General features: G+C 41.3%; 1 protein-coding gene across 2 annotated transcripts; it reads left to right on the top strand.

Moving 5' to 3' along the window:
- The first annotated feature begins 3,202 nt into the window (after window positions 1-3,202).
- On the top strand, window positions 3,203-18,779 carry ccdc18 (coiled-coil domain containing 18). 2 transcript variants are annotated; one of them, XM_040022155.1, is made up of 25 exons: window positions 3,203-3,681; window positions 3,809-3,927; window positions 4,298-4,434; window positions 4,691-4,797; window positions 7,697-7,825; window positions 8,023-8,119; window positions 8,216-8,337; window positions 8,493-8,772; window positions 8,938-9,025; window positions 9,482-9,699; window positions 9,983-10,093; window positions 10,183-10,314; window positions 10,470-10,604; window positions 10,756-10,833; window positions 10,947-11,063; window positions 11,158-11,325; window positions 11,711-11,853; window positions 12,242-12,405; window positions 12,514-12,727; window positions 12,855-12,954; window positions 13,067-13,204; window positions 15,217-15,345; window positions 15,881-16,018; window positions 16,839-17,282; window positions 17,382-18,779. In XM_040022155.1, the coding sequence occupies exons 3-25, from the start codon at window positions 4,300-4,302 to the stop codon at window positions 18,132-18,134; spliced, it is 4,140 nt and encodes a 1,379-aa protein (XP_039878089.1). In that variant the 5' UTR covers window positions 3,203-3,681; window positions 3,809-3,927; window positions 4,298-4,299; the 3' UTR covers window positions 18,135-18,779. The 2 variants fall into 2 exon arrangements, with proteins under 2 accessions (XP_039878089.1, XP_039878088.1); XM_040022154.1 differs by having other exon boundaries at window positions 3,204-3,681; window positions 3,809-3,900.
- The last annotated feature ends 909 nt before the right edge of the window (window positions 18,780-19,688 follow it).

The following is a 19,688-nucleotide window of genomic DNA, read 5'->3' as shown; positions in this document are numbered from 1 at the left end:
CCTGTTTCTCATGTCTAACTGCCACGTGTGCACTCACGGCAGGACCACGAGTGTCTTAAAAAGGTATTTATAAAATATACAGCGAGAGAGATCACGTGCAGTGTCCTCTTGTCTGCTTTATTTCTGGGAGCTAGCTCCACTTTGAGGTTCGCCTGTGGTAACTAGGGCTGAGTATCGCCACTGATTTCTATAATCGATTCAAATTTGACTCAGAAAGATTTTGAATCTGATAATTTAACAGCACAACACTTGTGAGACTTCATCAGAGGTGTAAGCATCACAGCAGACGCATTTGTGTCAAAGTGAGGATAAAACAGAAAAACATGACTGTTTCAGCTGTTTGGTGGTTGTTGAAATATCTTTGTGAGCTGTAACCTGAGATTCTGGTGCTTCTGGGGAAAATACATTTATATTTAAAAGTCAATTCAGGGTTTAATTAATCATCGTGTTATTCAAGCTAAAATAGATTTGAATCACATTTTTTTTAACCCACCCCTACATTTAATACAGTTTTTAATAGGCACATTTGAGAACACCACATTTGAATACAAAATCAAAAGTACAAAATACAGGCAAAAAGCAAGAGGAAAACGATCCACAGGTCAACAGGCAGGGACATAACAGTATGAGACAACAGCTGAGGTCTGATTCTCATACCTGCATTAATTTACTCATAATGTTGAAATTATGGGGGGCAGATCAGCAAACGTTTATTTTTCCCTTTATAACAACTGTGCACAAGATGATTTCTTTAGGTGACTCATCATTTAAAATTCTTCAGTGCTTACAGTTGTGCAGAGTCAGGCATGGAAAGGCTGCTCTTTGTGACAGGTGGGTACTGACATTCATGGGTGCAGCTGCTTGCTGTCCTCCAGGCTTTACCTCAGCTAAACCTGTGTCTCTGAACTGGACCTGTCAGTGTTTGTGGTCTCATAAGATCTCCTGTGATATTTAGTTTGCATACTTGGATTATTCAGGCTGCACCCACCTGTAAAAGGTGGAAACTCACCGGGACATTCAGAAGTAACAAATTCCTGGCTCGACTGTTTTGTAGAAGGGTTTCTCTTTCACCAATTCTTTTTGTGTTAGCAATAGACTCTCTAGGCATAGCTGTGAGAGCAAATACAGGAATATCAGGTACCAGAATTAGAGGAAGAGACCATCTAATTTCTTTATTTGCAGATGATATTATATATTTTGACTAATCTGAAAGATAGTATCCCTATTTTAGTAGCATTAATAAAAAAAATTTGGAGAATTTTCAGGATACAAAATTAACAATTCTAAATCAGAATTAATGTTTCTTAATGAGAAAGAAAGAAGGCGGTCTGTTATTGCCACCCCATTTAAAACAACTACAACAGGCTTTAAATATGTAGGCATTATGATTACCCCAAGCCTCAAGGACATAACCTCAATCATTTATGATCCCCTTGTAAGAAGAAACGCTAAACTGTTGGATAAACCTGCCTGTATCTATGATAGGCCAGATAAATATCCTAAAAATGACAATTTTACCAACATTTTTATATTATTTCCAAACACTTCCGTTGCCTCTACCAACTTCATTTTTTTTTTTACATTTTAAACAAACTATTTATCCAATTTATTTGGAATAATAGGAAGGCAAAGCTCTGCTTAAAACTACTTTACTTGCCCTATGAAAGAGGAGGTCTCCAAGTCCCCAACCTCAGATGGTATTATATGGCTGCCCAACTAACATCAGCCACCCATTATTTCTGCCCAACAACACCTCCAGCCTGGGTTGACATTGAGCAAAAATCTGTTCCAGATCTTCCGTTAAACACTTTTCTATATTCTTCAGACACTAAGACATTAAAAAGAGTACAAAGAACCCTTTCTTGAATAATACAACTATAATTTGGCATGCAGCACATAAACATGTGGGCGATCCCCCATCACTTTCGCAATTCACCCCTATTTGGGGAAATGAAAAGTTTACGCCTCGTGAAAATTATGGAGGATTTAAAATATGGAAAAATAAAGGTATTCAAAAAAGTTAAAGACCTATATGCAGACAGCATGTTGCTTAGTTATGTGAAACACATTTAACACCCCCAAAGCACTTTTTTAAATATTTACAACTGAAAAATAATTTGTCATCAAAACTGCAAAAGATTGCTGAATTCCACCATTAACAAAAATAGAGGAGGTATGTGTTAAGAATACAAAGGGAAAAGGTTTTCTCTCTATATATTATAATTTATTGATGCTTTCCTCCAAAGACTCAGCAGCAGATAAGCTGGATGCTTGGAGAAGGGAGATCCAAGAGGACATGGATGAAAATGACTGCAACCAATAATAACCTATATAACACCTGCCAAGCTTTATCATATGTCCAATGATATTCCAGACATCTGTACTAAATGTTTATGGGAATGTCCTAAAATCCAGGAATTTTGGAAAGATGTTATCAAATGTCTGTCTGAAGTGTTTAAGGTAAAAATCCCTTTAAAAGGTAAACTCTGTGTACTTGGAATATACCCAAGGGAATTTAAGCAACCGGAAAAACAAACTAAATTACTGGACTATGGACCACTTCAAGCCAGAAGAGCCATTGCACTATGTTGGAAGAGTATGGATGCTCCCGCTGCACAGGAGCCGTGAGAGCCAGGAACTTGTGAGTTGTGTATGTCCCATCAGGCAACATTCATACCTGCTCTGTTGGCAGTTCCTGTGAGAAGGAGAGGCCACAGTGGAGCTGCCAAAGGGCAAGTCGCAATCAGTTTTTGGCAGTGACTTTTATATAACCTTTATTTATGCAGTTAAAAAAATCTCATTAACATTAAAAATGTATTTTGTAAGAGTAAGCTCGCCAAGAGGACAGCACAAATGGCAACAAATATTACAATGGTTCTGTAAAAATATTTTAAGTGGGGATAAAGGATTGGTTATAATGTAAGTACAATACACAGAATTGTAAAGATACAACTATATTCAACTAATTCTATATATTACCCCTTTGTAAACCATGTTCACCGAAGTCTATTTACGAACATACGTAAAGATATTACACATAAAAAATACACAGAAACATTGGAAATCAGTTTTTGGCAGGCCATCAGTTTTTGGCAGGCAATCACTTTTTGGCACACCACACGCGCCGTTGTTCGCGGCTATCCCTCTTCACCAATCAATTCACAGGCAACTCAGTATTGCCCAATAGCAAGGTTGGTTGTTAGTTGTAGGCGGAGACTAGGAATTACAAACTGTTTTGGATACCTTCTCCTTCATTGCAACTGCATTGGGTAACATGTAAAGATTTGTCACAGTAGAAACGATAAATGCGTATGATATGCTTTTATAGCGTAAGAACAATAAAAAGTAAATTTTTAGTTGAAAGGTTAATGCTGCCTGTGGGTCGTTTGGTGGCTTTTTGCTGTGAAAACAGTGATAAGGTTGAGGAGTTAGCCACCTGTTGATCCATCGAGCAACACTGTTTACATTTAGCGAGCGTAGTTGTTCTGGTGTAGCCTCGGATACTTAAAACATAGCCACATGCTGATGAAGTTAAAGGTCTTCTGGAGCTTTTCAACCGTTCACACAAGCGGTAAATGTTGCTTCAGCGCCGGAAAGCTAAATATGCACCCGGTAATAGTCTGATGTTTGACATCAAAGAGCTAATCGGTTTGAGGGAGCTCAGGCTACACAGAAGCTGAGGTGAGTAATCACAGAGACCCAACCTGTAGCTGGTGTTTTTTGTAACAGAAACCTGCAAATATGTAGTATGATTCTGTTTTCGAGCCGTCCACCCCCTTTCTCTTGGTTTCCTCTCGCTGGTCTGCAGTCAGTCAGATGGCCGTGGTGATGAACAGGTTCAGTCCTGGCTGCCTGATGTTATAATATCTTGTGGGACGGCTGAGAGACGGATTGTTGCTGGTAGGTCCAACCTCCTCCAAGTCAAAGGTAAAGGGCAATGGAGTTATTTCTGAGTGAAACACTAAGAAAAAAAGTGTTTGAATATCATTTACACATTATCTGCCACACTATGTTACATGCTGTATAAAGGTATGCACGTCCATGAATTCGGTAATTGTTCCCTAAAATGAGAGAAACTATTTTGGTGGGCTAGTTTTGTTTGCATAAAGGGTGACTACCCAGGTGTGGGCTGGTTAGTGGTCTATATTTTCTGTACACGTAAAACTGAGTAAGTTGTTCAAAAAATGAGCAGATCTAGTGTTACATAGCAGCTCTAGGGTAAAAAAAAATAAACGTTTCTCATCCACTCCTGTGTTATGCCTTTGTTTGTCATCATAATTCAACACTTGTTCTGTAGAGATGGAGTCCATTTCTGCTTCGAGGAAGAAGGTTGGCTGTGTGCGGCAGGAAAATGCCTGTCTGACTCTGCAGGATGAGCAGCTCATCAGTGACCTGGATGCAATGCAGTATGATATGGCTACCTCCAAATCTCAGGTATGATATTACACATGTGATTTTTAATTTTATTATTATTTTTAAGTGGAGCTTGTTAAATCTTTAAAGACTGTGGGTTAGTCTGCTGCAGATCCCTCTACAACCGTGCCAAACACCTCCATTTGACCAAGCCACAGTGTTAAATTAGTGTTAGATTTCAGTGTTTTTTTTCCTTGAAATGTCAAATATGATATGAAAAGTCTCCCGTAATAACTAGCAGAAAGTGTATACATGGGTTATCTGTGTTCTTTTGCAGGTCTACCTCAGGGGCCCCAGGGCTGGGGTTCACAACAATGTGGTGGTCATGAGTGAACAGATTCGTCAGCTTGAAGCGGAGCTGGAGGCTCAGGCCAAAGAACTTAAGTATGTCATTGACTGAAATATCCACAAGGTTTTTATTCTTAACAGAACATAAAAAAACATAGCTTAAGCATTTAAAGTGATTTTTATGAAAAATATTAGCTCATTTTGAATTTGATGGCAGCAGCACATCTGAAAAAATTTGGAATGCGTGCAACAAATGGGTGGAAAAGTAAGTGGTACTGAAAAGAAACAGCTGGAGGAACATTTTACAATCAGTTTAGTTGGGAGCAGGTGTGTAACATGATTGGGCATAAAAAGAGAGGCTGAGGTTCACCAGTCTGAAAAAAAACAAAACAAAAACATAATCTACAAATTGTGGAGGAATTTCAGAATAATGTTCCAATTCAATTCAATTCAATTCAATTCAATTTTATTTATATAGCGCCAAATCACAACAAAAGTCGCCTCAAGGCGCTTCATAGATACAGAGAAAAACCCAACAATCATATGACCCCCTATGAGCAAGCACTTTGGCGACAGTGGGAAGGAAAAACTCCCTTTTAACAGGAAGAAACCTCCGGCAGAACCAGGCTCAGGGAGGGGCGGCCATCTGCTGCGACCGGTTGGGGTGAGAGAAGGAAGACAGGATAAAGACATGCTGTGGAAGAGAGACAGAGGTTAATAACAGATATGATTCAATGCAGAGAGGTCTATTAATACATAGTGAGTGAGAAAGGTGACTGGAAAGGAAAAACTCAATGCATCATGGGAATCCCCCGGCAGCCTACGTCTATTGCAGCATAACTAAGGGAGGATTCAGGGTCACCTGGTCCAGCCCTAACTATATGCTTTAGCAAAAAGGAAAGTTTGAAGCCTAATCTTAAAAGTAGAGATAGTGTCTGTCTCCCGAATCCAAACTGGAAGCTGGTTCCACAGAAGAGGGGCCTGAAAACTGAAGGCTCTGCCTCCCATTCTACTTTTAAATACTCTAGGAACAACAAGTAGTTCTGCAGTGCGAGAGCGAAGTGCTCTAATAGGGTGATATGGTACTACAAGGTCATTAAGATAAGATGGGGCCTGATTATTTAAGACCTTGTATGTGAGGAGCAGGATTTTGAATTCAATTCTGGATTTAACAGGAAGCCAATGAAGGGAAGCCAAAACAGGAGAAATATGTTCTCTCTTTCTAGTCCCTGTCAGGACTCTTGCTGCAGCATTTTGGATTAGTTGAAGGCTTTTCAGCGAGTTTTTTGGACATCCTGATAATAATGAATTACAGTAGTCCAGCCTGGAAGTAATAAATGCATGAACTAGTTTTTCAGCGTCACTCTGAGACAGGATATTTCTAATTTTAGAGATGTTGCGCAAATGGAAGAAAGGAGTCTTACATATTTGTTTAATATGTGCGTTGAAGGACATGTCCTGGTCAAAAATGACTCCAAGGTTCCTCACAGCGTTACTGGAGGCCAAGGTAATGCCATCCAGAGTAAGAATCTGGTTAGATACCATAATTCTAAGATTTTCAGGGCCGAGTACAATAACCTCAGTTTTATCTGAATTAAGAAGCAGAAAGTTAGCGGCCATCCAGGTCTTTATGTCTTTAAGACATTCCTGCAGTTTAACTAATTGGTGTGTGTTATCTGGCTTCATGGACAGATAGAGCTGGGTGTCATCTGCATAGCAGTGAAAATGTATGCTATGTCTTCTAATGATGCTGCCTAAGGGAAGCATGTATAGTGTAAACAGAATTGGTCCTAGCACTGAACCCTGTGGAACTCCATAATTAACCTCAGTGTGTGAAGAGGACTCTCCATTTACATGCACAAACTGGAGTCTATTAGATAGATATGATACAAACCACTGCAGTGCAGTACCTGTAATACCTACAGCATGTTCTAATCGCTCTAATAGGATATTATGGTCGACAGTATCGAACGCTGCACTAAGGTCTAGCAGGACAAGCACAGAGATGAGTCCACTGTCAGAGGCCATAAGAAGATCATTTGTAACCTTCACTAAAGCTGTTTCTGTGCTGTGCTGAGCTCTGAAACCTGACTGAAACTCTTCAAATAAACCATTCCTCTGCAGATGATCTGTTAGCTGTTTGACAACTACTCTTTCAAGGATTTTTGATATGAAAGGAAGGTTGGAGATTGGCCTATAATTAGCTAAGACTGCCTTAATGTAAAGTTGTGCGACTGCGAATATTTCATCAAATGGACTAACAAAAAGTGGAAAACTGTTTGTGGTCAGGTAAAGCCATCAAAAGGCATCTTTGAATGCATGGAGGTGGATCAGAGGCTGTGAAATTAACAGCTTGCACATCTGCAAAGGCACCGTCAGTGCTGAAAGGTGTATATACAGGTTGTAGAGCAACATATGCTCCCATCTCGAAGTGAAGGCCTTGCATATTTCAGGAGACATTTGGAGCATCATGAAATGAAAACTAGAACAAATTGGAACAGGCAAAGATGAGAACAAACAGGACAACATTCCTCTCCCAAAAGTCCAGCTGGTCTCCTTAGTTTCCAGATGTTTCCAGACTGTTGTTAAAGAAGGGGGTTGCTACACAGTGGTACACATGACCATGTCCCAAGTTTTTTTTTTTTTTTAGACATACTGCTGCCATCAAATTCAAAATGAGTTAATATTTTTCTCAAATATGTAGATTTTCTCAGTTTAAAGATTTACTTTGTTTTTTATTGTTAATAAAATAGAATATGGGTTTATAAGTATGCAAATCATTGCATTCTGTTTCTATTTACTTTTTAGTAAGTCAAGCTGGAACCTTTCAGTTTCTTTAAAAAGGTCCCCAAAAGATCAAGTTCACTCTGGGTGGAAATGTGGCTCTTTATTCGAGCTTTTCTAGATTTACTTATTACGTTTGCCTTTTGTTTCTTGAAACTGTGCCTTTAATTTTGGCATTAATAGCATAACCTGTATTGTCTGTGTTTCCCAGGGCAGCAGAGCTGAGGGCAGAGCGTTGTCAGGAAGCTGCAGCTCACAGCGACATTGTGGTAGCGACTCTTACTGAAGAGCTGAGCACACTCAGGGAGGAGCTGGAAAACAAGACGGCGTTAGGAAAACGGTGGGCTTATATCCAGGCTCAGCTCTGCTCATGATTTCAATCAGTACAGTTTAAAATATGAGTGAAAATAAAAGAAAACAATCTGGTACAGTGTGTTTTGTCTGTATGACTGTCTGTATTGGGCATCACATTTTCTTATGTTTAGTTGAATTATTTACTGTATTTTACTAACGCATGTGCAACACCATGGCTTGCAGGGCAGAGCAACAGAGGAATCAAGCACTTGAAAATGCAGAGAAGCTCAAAGAAGCCTTCAAAGATTATAAGGCTACAATTTCCATTAAGCTTAAAAGGGTGTGTTTATTGAAATATTGATTGATTTAAACTAAAAAACACAGTTTTACTTGCATGTTAACATCAGAAATATATGTTTTGGTTTGTGGCTTTCAGGTGATGGCGAGTGAAAACAAACTAAAAGGAAGTCTCATAGAGTGTGACCGAGAGAAAGAGGAGCTGGAGATGAAGTGCACTGAGCTGGAGAGACAGAAGGCAGAACACAGACAGACAATTAGGTACTTTTAATTTAACTGCATTGTTATGTAGTTCTTTGATTGCTTGCAGGATTTCTAATAATCATAAAAGGGATGATTTTGTCTTTTATAAGGAAATTTCTGTGTGCTTGCATAGCATGTTTAATCTGCATAGTTTCTCCTCGTCTATCTCGCAGTCAGCTGACGGAGGAGGTGAAACAGTTTAAGGCTGCGGCTGCTAGCCTCCAAGCCCAAATCGAAGAGGCTGGACATAAAGCTTCGCACCTGGAGTGGCAGCTTATGGAGCGAGGTGCAGAGTGCAGGGATGTGGCCTCTTTGCGGAGGGAACTGGAAGACCTGCGGGCTGTGACCCACAGCCAGGAGCAGAAGGTCGCCCAGAGCCAGAAAGAGGCTCAGCAGAGCCAGACAGAGCTGGCCGGCTTGGAGGCCATACTGGCCCTGCTGCATCTGCGGGAGGTGGGGAGACGTCTGTGTGTCGTTTGTGTTCTTACCCAGTTTTTGAATCAAGGTTGTGCTACGTGATTATTTTATTTGCTTCCTCAAAACAAGTCACCCTTTATGGCTGATCGTGCAAAACAAAGACATGGTTACTGTTGTCACACTTTTTTTTTTCTCTTAAAGGGTACTTTGGGTCAAATCTGTGCCAGTCCTTGCATGTTGCCCCCAGTGGACTATACGGGAGCTGCACACCTGATGAAGCTAAAGCCAGGTAGGCTCAATCAGATTAATCAGTTCATACTTGCAACATACTCTTCATCTTCTTTTTTTCAAACTGAAAGGGAAATTATTTGTTGATTACTAACAGTTTATTTCTTTGCACTTTGTGTATGTAGTTTAAAATGCAAGAGTTTAAAACCAGCCTCTGAAATTATTTAATCTAAAAAATAAAAAGAGTAAAGCTTGTGGGTGTAGTGAAGGAGGACATGCAGAGAGGAGAGGATGCTAGGGTTTAGGATGAGATGGAGCCAGTTCACTGTGGTGAACCCTTAAAGGGAGTGACTAAAAACAAAGTATAATGAATAAATTATGAACTAGTTAATGATTTGATGTTTTAAAAGGAATGTAAAGCTAAAAATAAATTCCAATATCTATCAATAAAAATGCCTAAAAAGAACAGAAAACAGAAAAATGCATCGACTGCAGTCCTCTCTGTTAATCCCGGCAGGTGAGGGCTACCAGCAGCTCACGCGAGTGCTGCAGTCAAAGGAAGCTGAGCGGCTGAAACAGAGCAACCTGATCGAGCGGCTTCAGGATCGTCTGAGCAGGGCCCAGGAGGAAATCTCCTCCCTGCAGAGCTCCATGGCCCAGAGAGCCTCCCACTACCAGATCCTCCACACAGAGCTGCTGGACAAACTCAAACAAGCCACAGACACAGAGAAAGAGGTAACACACTTTTTCTTATGTTTCCACACACACCAGTGCTAACAGCAGTGTAGCACATACAGTATTATTTCTACTTACTGATTTTTTTTTATTGGAACAACTCAAGCCAAATGTACCCTTTGCATGCAAAGGGTACAGTATAGTATTTTATAGTATAGTATTTTAGGTAATAAATCACTAGATTGTAAAGTGTACAGCGAGTTTTATAGCTCAGTAAGCTTTTGTTCCAAGTTTCAAAAGTCATGACTGTTACTTACAGATTAACTGTCTCTGTTGAACTCAGTTAAAAAAGAAAAAGGCACGAGTTGCCGCACTGGAAAAGCAGTTACAGGAGAAGACTTCAGCCTACAGTCTGGCTGCGCTGAAAAACACTGAGCTGGAGACTCAATTACAGGTACGCGGTTATGATTCAAATGTAGCTTTTCTACTTTTAGAAAGTCAACGGCAAGTCACACTTTGGTTCTTTTTTCATTTTGATTAAAGGAGAAGACCAGCAGCGTCCAGCATTACCAGTCACTGCTGACCAAAAAGCAACGAGAGTATCAGCAGTCTCTGGAAAAGTGTCAGCAGTCTCATTCTCACCAATTCACAGAGCAACAACAAAGAATACAAATGGTGATCTACAGCTTTGTCTTTTACCTCTGTATTATGAATTTAATCATACTGCGTAATATTAAATGTGCTGCAACCAAAGGGTAAAGAAGAGGAAAGATGGAGATAATCTGCACTGTAATATTCCTTGTAGTAAGATTATTTTCTGTCTCCTGCAGCTGCAGTTGTCTCTGGAAGAGGTTCAGCCTCGGGTGGCAGAGATGGAGCAGGAGTTGACTTCCCTCCAGAGGGAGCGAGACGAGGCTCAGAGAACAGCTCTGTTGCTGCAGAACTCTCTAGATCAGCTCACACAGGTCAGAACACTTGTAGCATAAGACCACAAATGCATCCTCTGTTTCAGAAGAAGACATGTAGACAGTAGAAGTCGGAGAACCATTTAATAGACATGCATCACAGTACATATGCTGTTTATGAATGAAAAACCTGAAATTATATTGTTTTCAGGAGAAGCAGGTGGAAGTCAGACAGAACGAGGAGTTTCTCCAGAGTTTCAAAGAGCAGGCAGCTCGCTCTGCAGCCAAGGTGTGTACAAATAACACTGATAACAGATTTGGTTTACGGGACATGAACTTCTAGAACAAGCCAGGAATCAAACCACATCAACAACTGCAGTTACCAATATGTTTCTACACCAGGTGTGTGAGCTGCAGTCGTCTCTGTCAGCATGCAGAAAAGAGATGAACTCATACCTGCAGCAGATAGAAGAGATGAAGAAGAACTACGAGACCGAGCTGGAGAGGAACAAGGAGAAGGTACAGTGTTGGTAACAATGCAGGAAAACTCATGAAAATTCATCCAAAACCCACTTCTGAGGCACATGTTCTCCACTCCTTCCCTACTTTTTAGGTGTCCTCTCTGCAGGAGAAGCTTCACAGCACCACTCTGGTTTGTCAGAGCTCCAGTGAGGAGAACCTGCAGCTGCAGCTTTCTCTCCAGCAGCAGCAGACCATGCTCACAGAGAGCAGCGCTCGAGTTTCTGAGCTGGAGGAGAGCCAAAGCCAGCTGCACAGGCAGGTGAGCTAAGACGGAGCAAAAACCTTCTCACTTAGAAGGTAAACTTGGGGAAAAATGCATTTTGCATACATGTTTTATTGTAATTTATGCTTTGTATTTATAAGTGGTACGTTTAGAGTTATTGTCATATTTTTAGTTGAATGTATGGAAAATGCTAAAGATTACACAGCTTCAGAACACACAGAAAAGTGACTGTACCTGAATATTCAGACCTTTTCTTAGACACGTTTCATTGATAACTTTTATTTTTAAGTATCTTTTCTGATGCGTCTCCTGATTTATACGGCTTGTAAAACTGTAACAGTTTGCTGTTTATTTTTATTGATAGGGAATAACAGTAATTCAAACCAAAGTGTATGTTGTTGTTGGTGCTCTCTGCCTGCAGGTGTCGGGTCTGGAGCAGCAGCTGGAACGAGCCCGAGTGTCTCTGCAGGAAGAATTAAGCAAGAGACAGGAAGATAATCAGGTGAAGGAGAAGAAGCTGCGGGAGATAAACCAGCAGAATGAACGGCTCTCCGAGTCTGTGAGGTGAGCACAGCTAAAATAAGAGAAACTATAGCTCTAGTTTTAGTTATAAGAACCATGTTTGCTTTTTAAAATGCAAAGCTTGGTATTATGGGCGTAACAGTCATTCGCTTTTGTAGCTGTTTAATGTAGTTTGGAGGTTTGTTAAAGTTTCATTACAGTTCTCACTTTAAAAGGAGCAAGAAAATAAAAGCACTTTAAGAGTTTAAATCAAAAGAAATATTTGCTGAGCCAGTTTAGTTTCTAAAAATTCTGGAGGGTCTCCTACTCCCAAGACATGGACATCTTTCCAGCTGTGCTGAATTAAATCTTATAAAACTGCAAGTGTGCCTAATTTCTTGCAAGATAATGGTTTGTTTTTTTTATTTGTGGGGTTTTTTTTTGTCTGCAGACATCTCACATTAGAGGTGAAAAAGTGCAGGGAGGAGCTAGTGTCCAAGGAGTCAGAGCTGGAGCGTCTGAGGAAGGATGTCGGTGTTAAGACTTCTCAGATCAGCTGTATGGAGGAGAGCCTGCAGCACATAAAGAGCCAACTCATCAGCAAGAATGACATTGGTAAGACGTGTTTGTTTTTCTCCATGGTTTTTGTGGAAGTCTTTTATCTTGTTTAAATAGTAGGAGCATTAACACAAACACAACTTAACAAACCTCTCACCCTCCTAGTTATGGATCTGGAGAAGGCGCTTAATCGTAGTGAGGCAGATCGGCGCAACTGTTCTCAGAAAGTCGAAATCTTAGAGGGGCAGCTGCAGATGGTGCAGAACGAGTTGGCTGACACTCTGAAGCAACTGCAGGAACTCAAGGATGTTTTACAGAAAACCCAAAAGGTTTCAGATGAGCGGCAAGCCTCGGTGGAAAAACTGACTGTCCAGCTGAGGTGAGAGCATGGCGTCATGTGCTCAGATGAGATCTTTTTTGTGTATTTATCCAGAGAAAATAATTTGCTGTTTAACATTTAATAATGTCTTTTTATGCTGTAAGTATTTGTGTGTATGACTTTACAGGGAGACCCAAAGGGAGCTGGAGGAGAGAACTCACGAGGTTTTAGACATGGACAACACCCTGAGGGAAAGACAGGGGGAGCTCCAACAGAGAGCAAAGCTGGTACATCCCAGACGTACACAAGCATAGCTGATGTACAGTTCATTTAATCCGTACCATAGTTTGCTGCCATAACTCATCATTTTCCTCTTTCTCGACATCCTGTTGTGTTCAGCTTGGCCAACTGGACGTGGCCATCAAAGAGCACAAGCAGGAGCTGGAGAGGAAGGTGGAGTCTCTGCAGCAGAGCCTGGAAGCCAGAGAGAGGGAGCTGAGGGACGCACAGAGGGAGCTCACTGACAGAAACATGAAGGTCAGAGCTCAGAGCAAGTGTGTCACTGGGTTTGCCTTGAGGGATATTTTTCAGTTGGACCGGCATTAGAAGAATGGGAAAATAGAATGAATGAAGTGACAATGTTTTGTGTGCTTCTTCTCACTAAGAAAACAAAAAACAGAACGATGTTTACGTCCCTTTTTGCATCGTTCAGTCTTTTTGTGCTACATATTTCATCAACTTGTTTGCAGCTAGATTAAACTGTAGGATATTTGGATATGGAGCAGCTTTAATATGAGATGTTAATCAAACACAGTCAGTTCCACGAATGTTTGCGTACCTTATGTTTGCATTTATTTTGTGTTGTTACTTCATAAATCTAATTTCCATGCTGTAGTCTGGGTAAACAGAAGCAGCTGCTCTGAAGAGATGTACAGATCTAGTTTAGAGTCAGTTATAGAGTTAGAAAATGAACTCATGATTGGTATGGTTTAGATAACACACTGTGCTGATGTACAGTTTACATACACTAGTCATGGTAATTTGGGGATTTTAATGATTTTTTTGAACTGCTCTGGTTCCAGGATGTAGTGATCATACAGCATACATCTTTAATGACTTCAAAGAACAAAAATCGGGTGCACAGGTTTCAGTTTATTTTTCATTTTCTCTAATCCACACAAGGTCAAAAGTATGTACACAGGCTCAAATAAATACATAGACTCACTAAAACATTTAATAAGTGGTTCCTGTCTTTGAACTTAACAAAGCCTTAACTTCTCATTAGTGATCATGATTGACCTCTGCTAGTTTCTCTTGTCCAGCATAAAATGGATTTGTGTGACAGGACTCATTGGATTGTAAATCAGAGAAGATCTAAGAAGGAGTATTGTAGATTTGCACAAGTTAAGAAGGTCTACACAACTGCTAATTCAGTTCAAACAATTGGAGGTAAATATAAGTTATTCAAACTTGTCAAGGTCTGGAAGAAGACCGAAACCATCACTCTCAGATGAGAGGAATTTGGTTTGGATGTTCAGGAACAACCCAGGAACCACCAAGGCTGATGCCTACTATGACCTGGAAACTGCTGGAACTTCAGCATCGCACCTTCAAGCCCGACTGAAATTTGCAGCTGCCCACATAGACGAGTCAAATACCTTCTAGTCAGAAGAAACAGAGATTGAGACCACAATGATAAGAAGTATGTTTGGAGGAGTAAACTTGGAGCTAAGAACACTGTACCATCTCTCAAGCATGGTGGTGGTAGCATCATGCTGTGGAGCTGTTTTCCACCTGTGGTACTGGTTCATTGCTCAAAGTGAATGAAATAATGAAGAAGGAGGACTACCTCTAAGTTCTTCAACTTAACCTCAAATCAGCAGCTAGACAGATGAAACTTGGACAAAACAGGATGTCTCAACAGGACAATTACACCAAACTGAGATCAAAACTGGTTTTGAAATGGATAAAGTGGGCTAGCATTGAGCTTGCCTTCCCCATCCCCCAAACTAAAACCTGTTAGAAAAAGTTGTGGACAATATTTAAAGGCTGGATCAGTGCCAAGAAACCAACCTCAATTTCAATGAACTCTACCAAATTTGCCCAAAAGCGTTGTTAAATATTCACCCAGTATTATGCCAGAAGCTTGCTGGTTACTGCCAAGAGTGTCTGGTCAAAGTGCAACATGGGGGCATTTAACCACATAATAATGGGGATGAAAGTATATATTTGAGTCTGTATTTATACTTTTGACCTAATTTGGATCAAAGAAAATCCACAAAAAATTCAAACTTGTGTGCACACTTTTTATTTTTAAAGTTATTAAAGAATGTCTGCTGTACAGCTGTTAAGCAATGTGGTTGAAAAATTTGGGTGCACTTAAGTTTTGTGCTGGTGCGCCTAAGAAAAAAAGGCGCACCAGTGCAACCGTGGCAAAAAGTTAGTCTAGAGCCCTGTACAGTCATTCGACATTCATGCCAATGATGAGTGGATGTAAACTTTTGACCACAACTTTGTCTTTTTGCATATGTGTGTGTTTGTGTTGTCAGGAGTCTCAGGAGCTGTTTGCATGTCAGCAGAAACTTCAGAAAGTTCTCAAAGAGCTTGAAGAAACTCAGGGTCACTGTGAGGGTCTGAGCAGAGAGCTGGATGCCTCCAAGCTGCAGACCAAAGAGACGGTATCGTCAAAACACTGTTTGTTTCTTGATCATATTAGATCCATTAGCTTTGCCTGCATGTCCCTGTGTAAGGTAATGCTGGGTGGGGGTGTTCAAGCTGTCACTTAGTGAGACCTGAGAGCAGCTCGCTGGTCTGCCACTGAGCAATCTTGATGCTCATGCTCAGTGTGTTCACTGCTATCAGCAGGAAGCATCAGTGACATTCATTAAGCAATTAATGACATTACAGGATTTCTCCTGGTGCAGAATCGGCCTTTAGGGAGTGAAACATGATTGGTTTGCATTAAACAACAGGGGTCTTAAGGCCTCCTGCCTTAACTTCTGTTAAAATCAATATACCATACTTAACAGAGGTCTACTTGTTTTCCTCTTCTTTCTTGCTATTTATAAAGTATGCTGGAGCTCATGAGTGACTGAATTAAAGGCCACTGATTTTCCTTTGGTGGCAGAACAAATTATATTTATGCAGGAAAAACCCTCTTCTTCATGTTGTACATCTGTTTCTATCATTAATTTGGCTGTGGGGTGTGTGCAGGAGGCCCAGCTGTGTGCCGTAGAGGAGGAGCTGACTCTGAAGGAGGCGCGCTGGCTGCAGTCGGAGGCCAGGCTTCAGGGCATGGTCACCGGCTTAGAGCAGGAGCTGGAGCTGGAGAGGGAGCAGCATAGCAAAGAGGTACTGTTGTCTCAAGACTGGTGACAGACTGCTCTGTTAACAGTAAACTAACAGTTAACTTCAACGTTGTGTGCCGTGTAGAGTTTGCCTTAGATCTGCTGATTTTAATTGAACTCTGGACTCAGGGTCCACAACACTTGATGGTGCACCTGATGTGTTTGCACCAAAGATAAAAAACTAATAACTTAAATAATAAATCTTGAATTCCATGAAATGTACTTAATTTAATTTATGTGACACGAAGCCCAATCTATTATTTTGGCCTCTAAAATAATCTGTGTGACATTTGGATTTTATCTACCTCTTCAGTTTTCCAGAGAGTCGAGAAGTAAATTTCAGACACTTATTGTGGATTTATCCTAATAGAGCCCAAACTTCTTGGTCAGCACTATTTCTGTCAGCTTCCTGTCCGTGAGTCAGTATGTGTTTAAGCCTTTGTGGTTTTTCATGTTCTGTAGTCCTAAATATTGTTCCTGTTTCAGTCTGATTTGTTTTCCTCTTTTTTATTTATATTTGACTTTTACACGTCAGTGACGCCATATGATTTCCTTATTTTATAGTATCTTTTCTCATGTTACTTCATCTCTGTTACGCACAGCTGAGAACATGTTGGTTTTGCTTCTTTGTCTTTTTGCAACGTTTAGTGTGAGTTTATTAGAACACATCAAAACCACATCATGAAGCAGTCAAACAATAATGCTCATATTTATATTTCATATATCAGGTTCCATTTAACTAATTTATTTTAAACTTTCTGTCATTGGAAAAAAAAAAAAAAAGCAGCACTTTTCTCACGCGTCTGTTTTCCCTCTGTTCCCAGCTGGAGTCTCTTCAGGAGACTCGAGGCCAGCTCCTCAAAGTCTCGGAGCAGATCTCCTCCACAATGCGCTCCTCCCAGGAACAACTCACTGTTAAACTTCAGCAGAGCCAGACCCAGCTCGAAGAAGCCAGGGTCCGCTTTGATCAGACCAAAGCCCAGCTGGACCAAACTAAGACGGAGCTTGAGCACGCCTGGAAGCGAGCTACTCACCTCCAATCACAGTTAGACCAGAGCCAGACACAGCTCCTTCAGAGCCAGACTCAGCTGGAACAGAGCAGGACTCTTTACGAGCAAACTAGAGCCCAGAACAGTCGTCTGCAGGCACAGCTGGAGCATCTCACTGCTGTGCTAAATCAAACCAGAGTCGAGGCTGCCCAGCTCCAGAGTCAGCTCCATGCCTCCGAGAAGTCCGTGGAGACCTCCAGTGATTCCCTCCTCATCAAGGTAGAGCTTTCTTTAGTCAGCATAATGAAAGTTGCATGTTGTAAGTTCTTTATGATAGTTTTTTTTTTTTTTTAAGCTAATGTTCCCCTGTTCTGGCAGGAGTCTGAGGTGGCTCGTCTCCAGGCCAGGATCTCCAGTTTGGGACGAGCTGCAGACCGACAACATCTGTACAATCACAGCACGTCTCTCTCTTCTCTGCACAAAGTCACAGACTCTCCCCAGCTCTGCCTCTCTGCTCCTTCCCCTGCATCCTCCCCCAAAAAGCTTCAGACGACTATCAGCTCTCCTCCTCATGCCCATTCCACACACCTAAGCTCCCCAACACATGCGCAGACGTGTTTATCACCCTCTGCTCGCTCAAACCTTAAACCCACCTCGGCTCTTCATCTCTCGGAGAGCCGACAAACATGTGACTGGCTGCAGAGCAGCAGTATTGACTCCTCCTTGGACCTCCCTGAGAGCGTAAAAGCCACACTGAGAGAGGCTTTGAGTAAGCAACCATGGGAGTCTTTGTCACACTCAATTTCCTCTTTACCAGACACAGTGGACCACAGCTGGCAGGGCCTCAGTGCCTCAGATGCCACAGTAATCTCTGATAACTCCTTCAACCCGCTTACTTACATGGTGGACAGAGAAAGTGACAGAAATCCAGACGTGGAAGGCATCGTGATGGAGAGGGATGAAGGCAAGCTGCTCAGTGATTCGAGGAGGGAGTCTGTGAGCACTCTGGTGGGTCAGGAGGAACAGGCTGATATGAGTTCACTGACAGGCGTGCTGAAGTTTGTCAATCAGACACTGGCCATGCAGGAAGATCCTTCTTTATGGAGATCCATAAACCTACCACATACATGACACCGCCTCAGGTTAAAACACTCATTTAGCGGTGAGTTAGTTGGTCATTTACACTCACCAACATGCACAGTTCCTGCAAAATTTCACTTCTTTTTTTGCATCATTTGCTCGGTTTTGCTCGATGGGTTCAAGGGGTGGTGCGGGCAGCAAAAACAAACGGCCTCCCAGCTGTCGTCACATTTAAATTTAAATGTCACTGAGCCCTGATTGGTTCACATCACACTTTTTACCAAGCGATCAAAGACCACTGAAAAGCCGTGATGAAATGAAACCTGTGTCCCTGAATTATCTGCTCTGTTACAGGAAATTAAATTTTATTCAGGACAACATCACTATTACTAACAGGTCATCAAAGGTCATGAAACATAGACACTGAAGGAGGCTTTATAGAGAGAAGGTGCTAATGATGGATGTTAATTTTTGTTTTTAGAGGGACGTCAGAGAGGAGGAGAGTCGTTTTGCATTTCTGTTGTTTAAATAGGTTTCTGCATTCATCAACATTATTATTAAGATGACCACTACTATAGCAGACTGTGATGTTTTATTCCAAATTGTAGCATTCTTGTTTCATGTACTTTTCTATTATAACCAATATTTATGTGTTCTTAAATAAGCTAATTTAATTAAAGAGTTTTATATAAAACACTTTGTGATTCTCAGTTATTCTTCTGAGAGCTGGTTTTGTTTGCTTATTCCCATGTAGTTGGTGACTGTGGGGTCATGTTACCAGAGCAACTGCTTGTTTTGTGTCCAGAAGAGAACAATTTCTGGCTCAGACTGATTTGAGCGGGGGTGGGGCTCAAGCTGGTTAAACTGCCTTTTGCACTTCTGTGGTTACGTAACACAAACTGGAGCAACGATCAGCCTTCATTGAGTTTTGGGATCAGCTTTTACCAATTTACAATCAAAATCGCTGAATTCAGGTATATAAAATTCAGCTCCCTATGCATGCTGACTCCTACAAACATTTGTGGGACACTCTCAGGAGCTCAGTTAATTACAGCGTGGTACCATGATAGGATGCCACCTGTGCAACAAGTGCAGTCATGAAATTTCCCCATACTAGATATTCCACAGTCAGCTGTTAATGATATTATAACAAAGTGAAAGTCACTGGGAATGACAGCTACCCAGCCTCAAATTGGTAGTCCAAGTGAAATCACAGAACAGGGCCAGCAAATGCTGAGGCACAGAGGTCACCATCTTTCACTAGTTAATCGCTACAGACCTCGAAAGCACAAGAACAGAGTGTCGTGAGCTTCGTGGAATGAGTTTCGATGGTCGAGAAGCTTCATCTACGCCTTACATCGCTGAGCACAATGCAAAGTGTTGCAGAGGTGTAAAGCACGCTGCCACTGGACTCCAGAGCAGTGGAGACGTGCTCTGTGAAGTGATGAATTAACTCATCCCTGTCAGGCTGCATTGTGCCAAGTGTAAAGTTTGGTGGAGGGGGGATTATAGTGTAGGGATGTTTTTTAGGAGTTGGGGTCAGGCCCTCAGTTCCAGTTGAAGGAACTGGTTCAGCATACCAAGACATTTTGGACATTTTCATGT

The sequence above is a fragment of the Simochromis diagramma genome, unplaced genomic scaffold, assembly GCF_900408965.1.
Source record: "Simochromis diagramma unplaced genomic scaffold, fSimDia1.1 OVJJ01000205.1, whole genome shotgun sequence".
Lineage (NCBI taxonomy): Eukaryota > Metazoa > Chordata > Actinopteri > Cichliformes > Cichlidae > Simochromis > Simochromis diagramma.
The sequence above is the reverse complement of the archived record's forward strand: the minus strand, read 5'-3'. Positions and strand labels throughout refer to the sequence as shown.

What these genes read in the sequence shown, in the direction of transcription:
- ccdc18 (XM_040022155.1), top strand. Translation starts at nt 4,300, where the DNA reads ATGGAGTCCATTTCTGCTTCGAGGAAGAAGGTTGGCTGTGTGCGGCAG. An exon ending in CGGCTCTCCGAGTCTGTGAG is followed by an intron (nt 11,854 to 12,241) that starts GTGAGCACAGCT and finishes TTTTGTCTGCAG; the next exon opens with ACATCTCACATTAGAGGTGA. An exon ending in CATCAGCAAGAATGACATTG is followed by an intron (nt 12,406 to 12,513) that starts GTAAGACGTGTT and finishes TCACCCTCCTAG; the next exon opens with TTATGGATCTGGAGAAGGCG.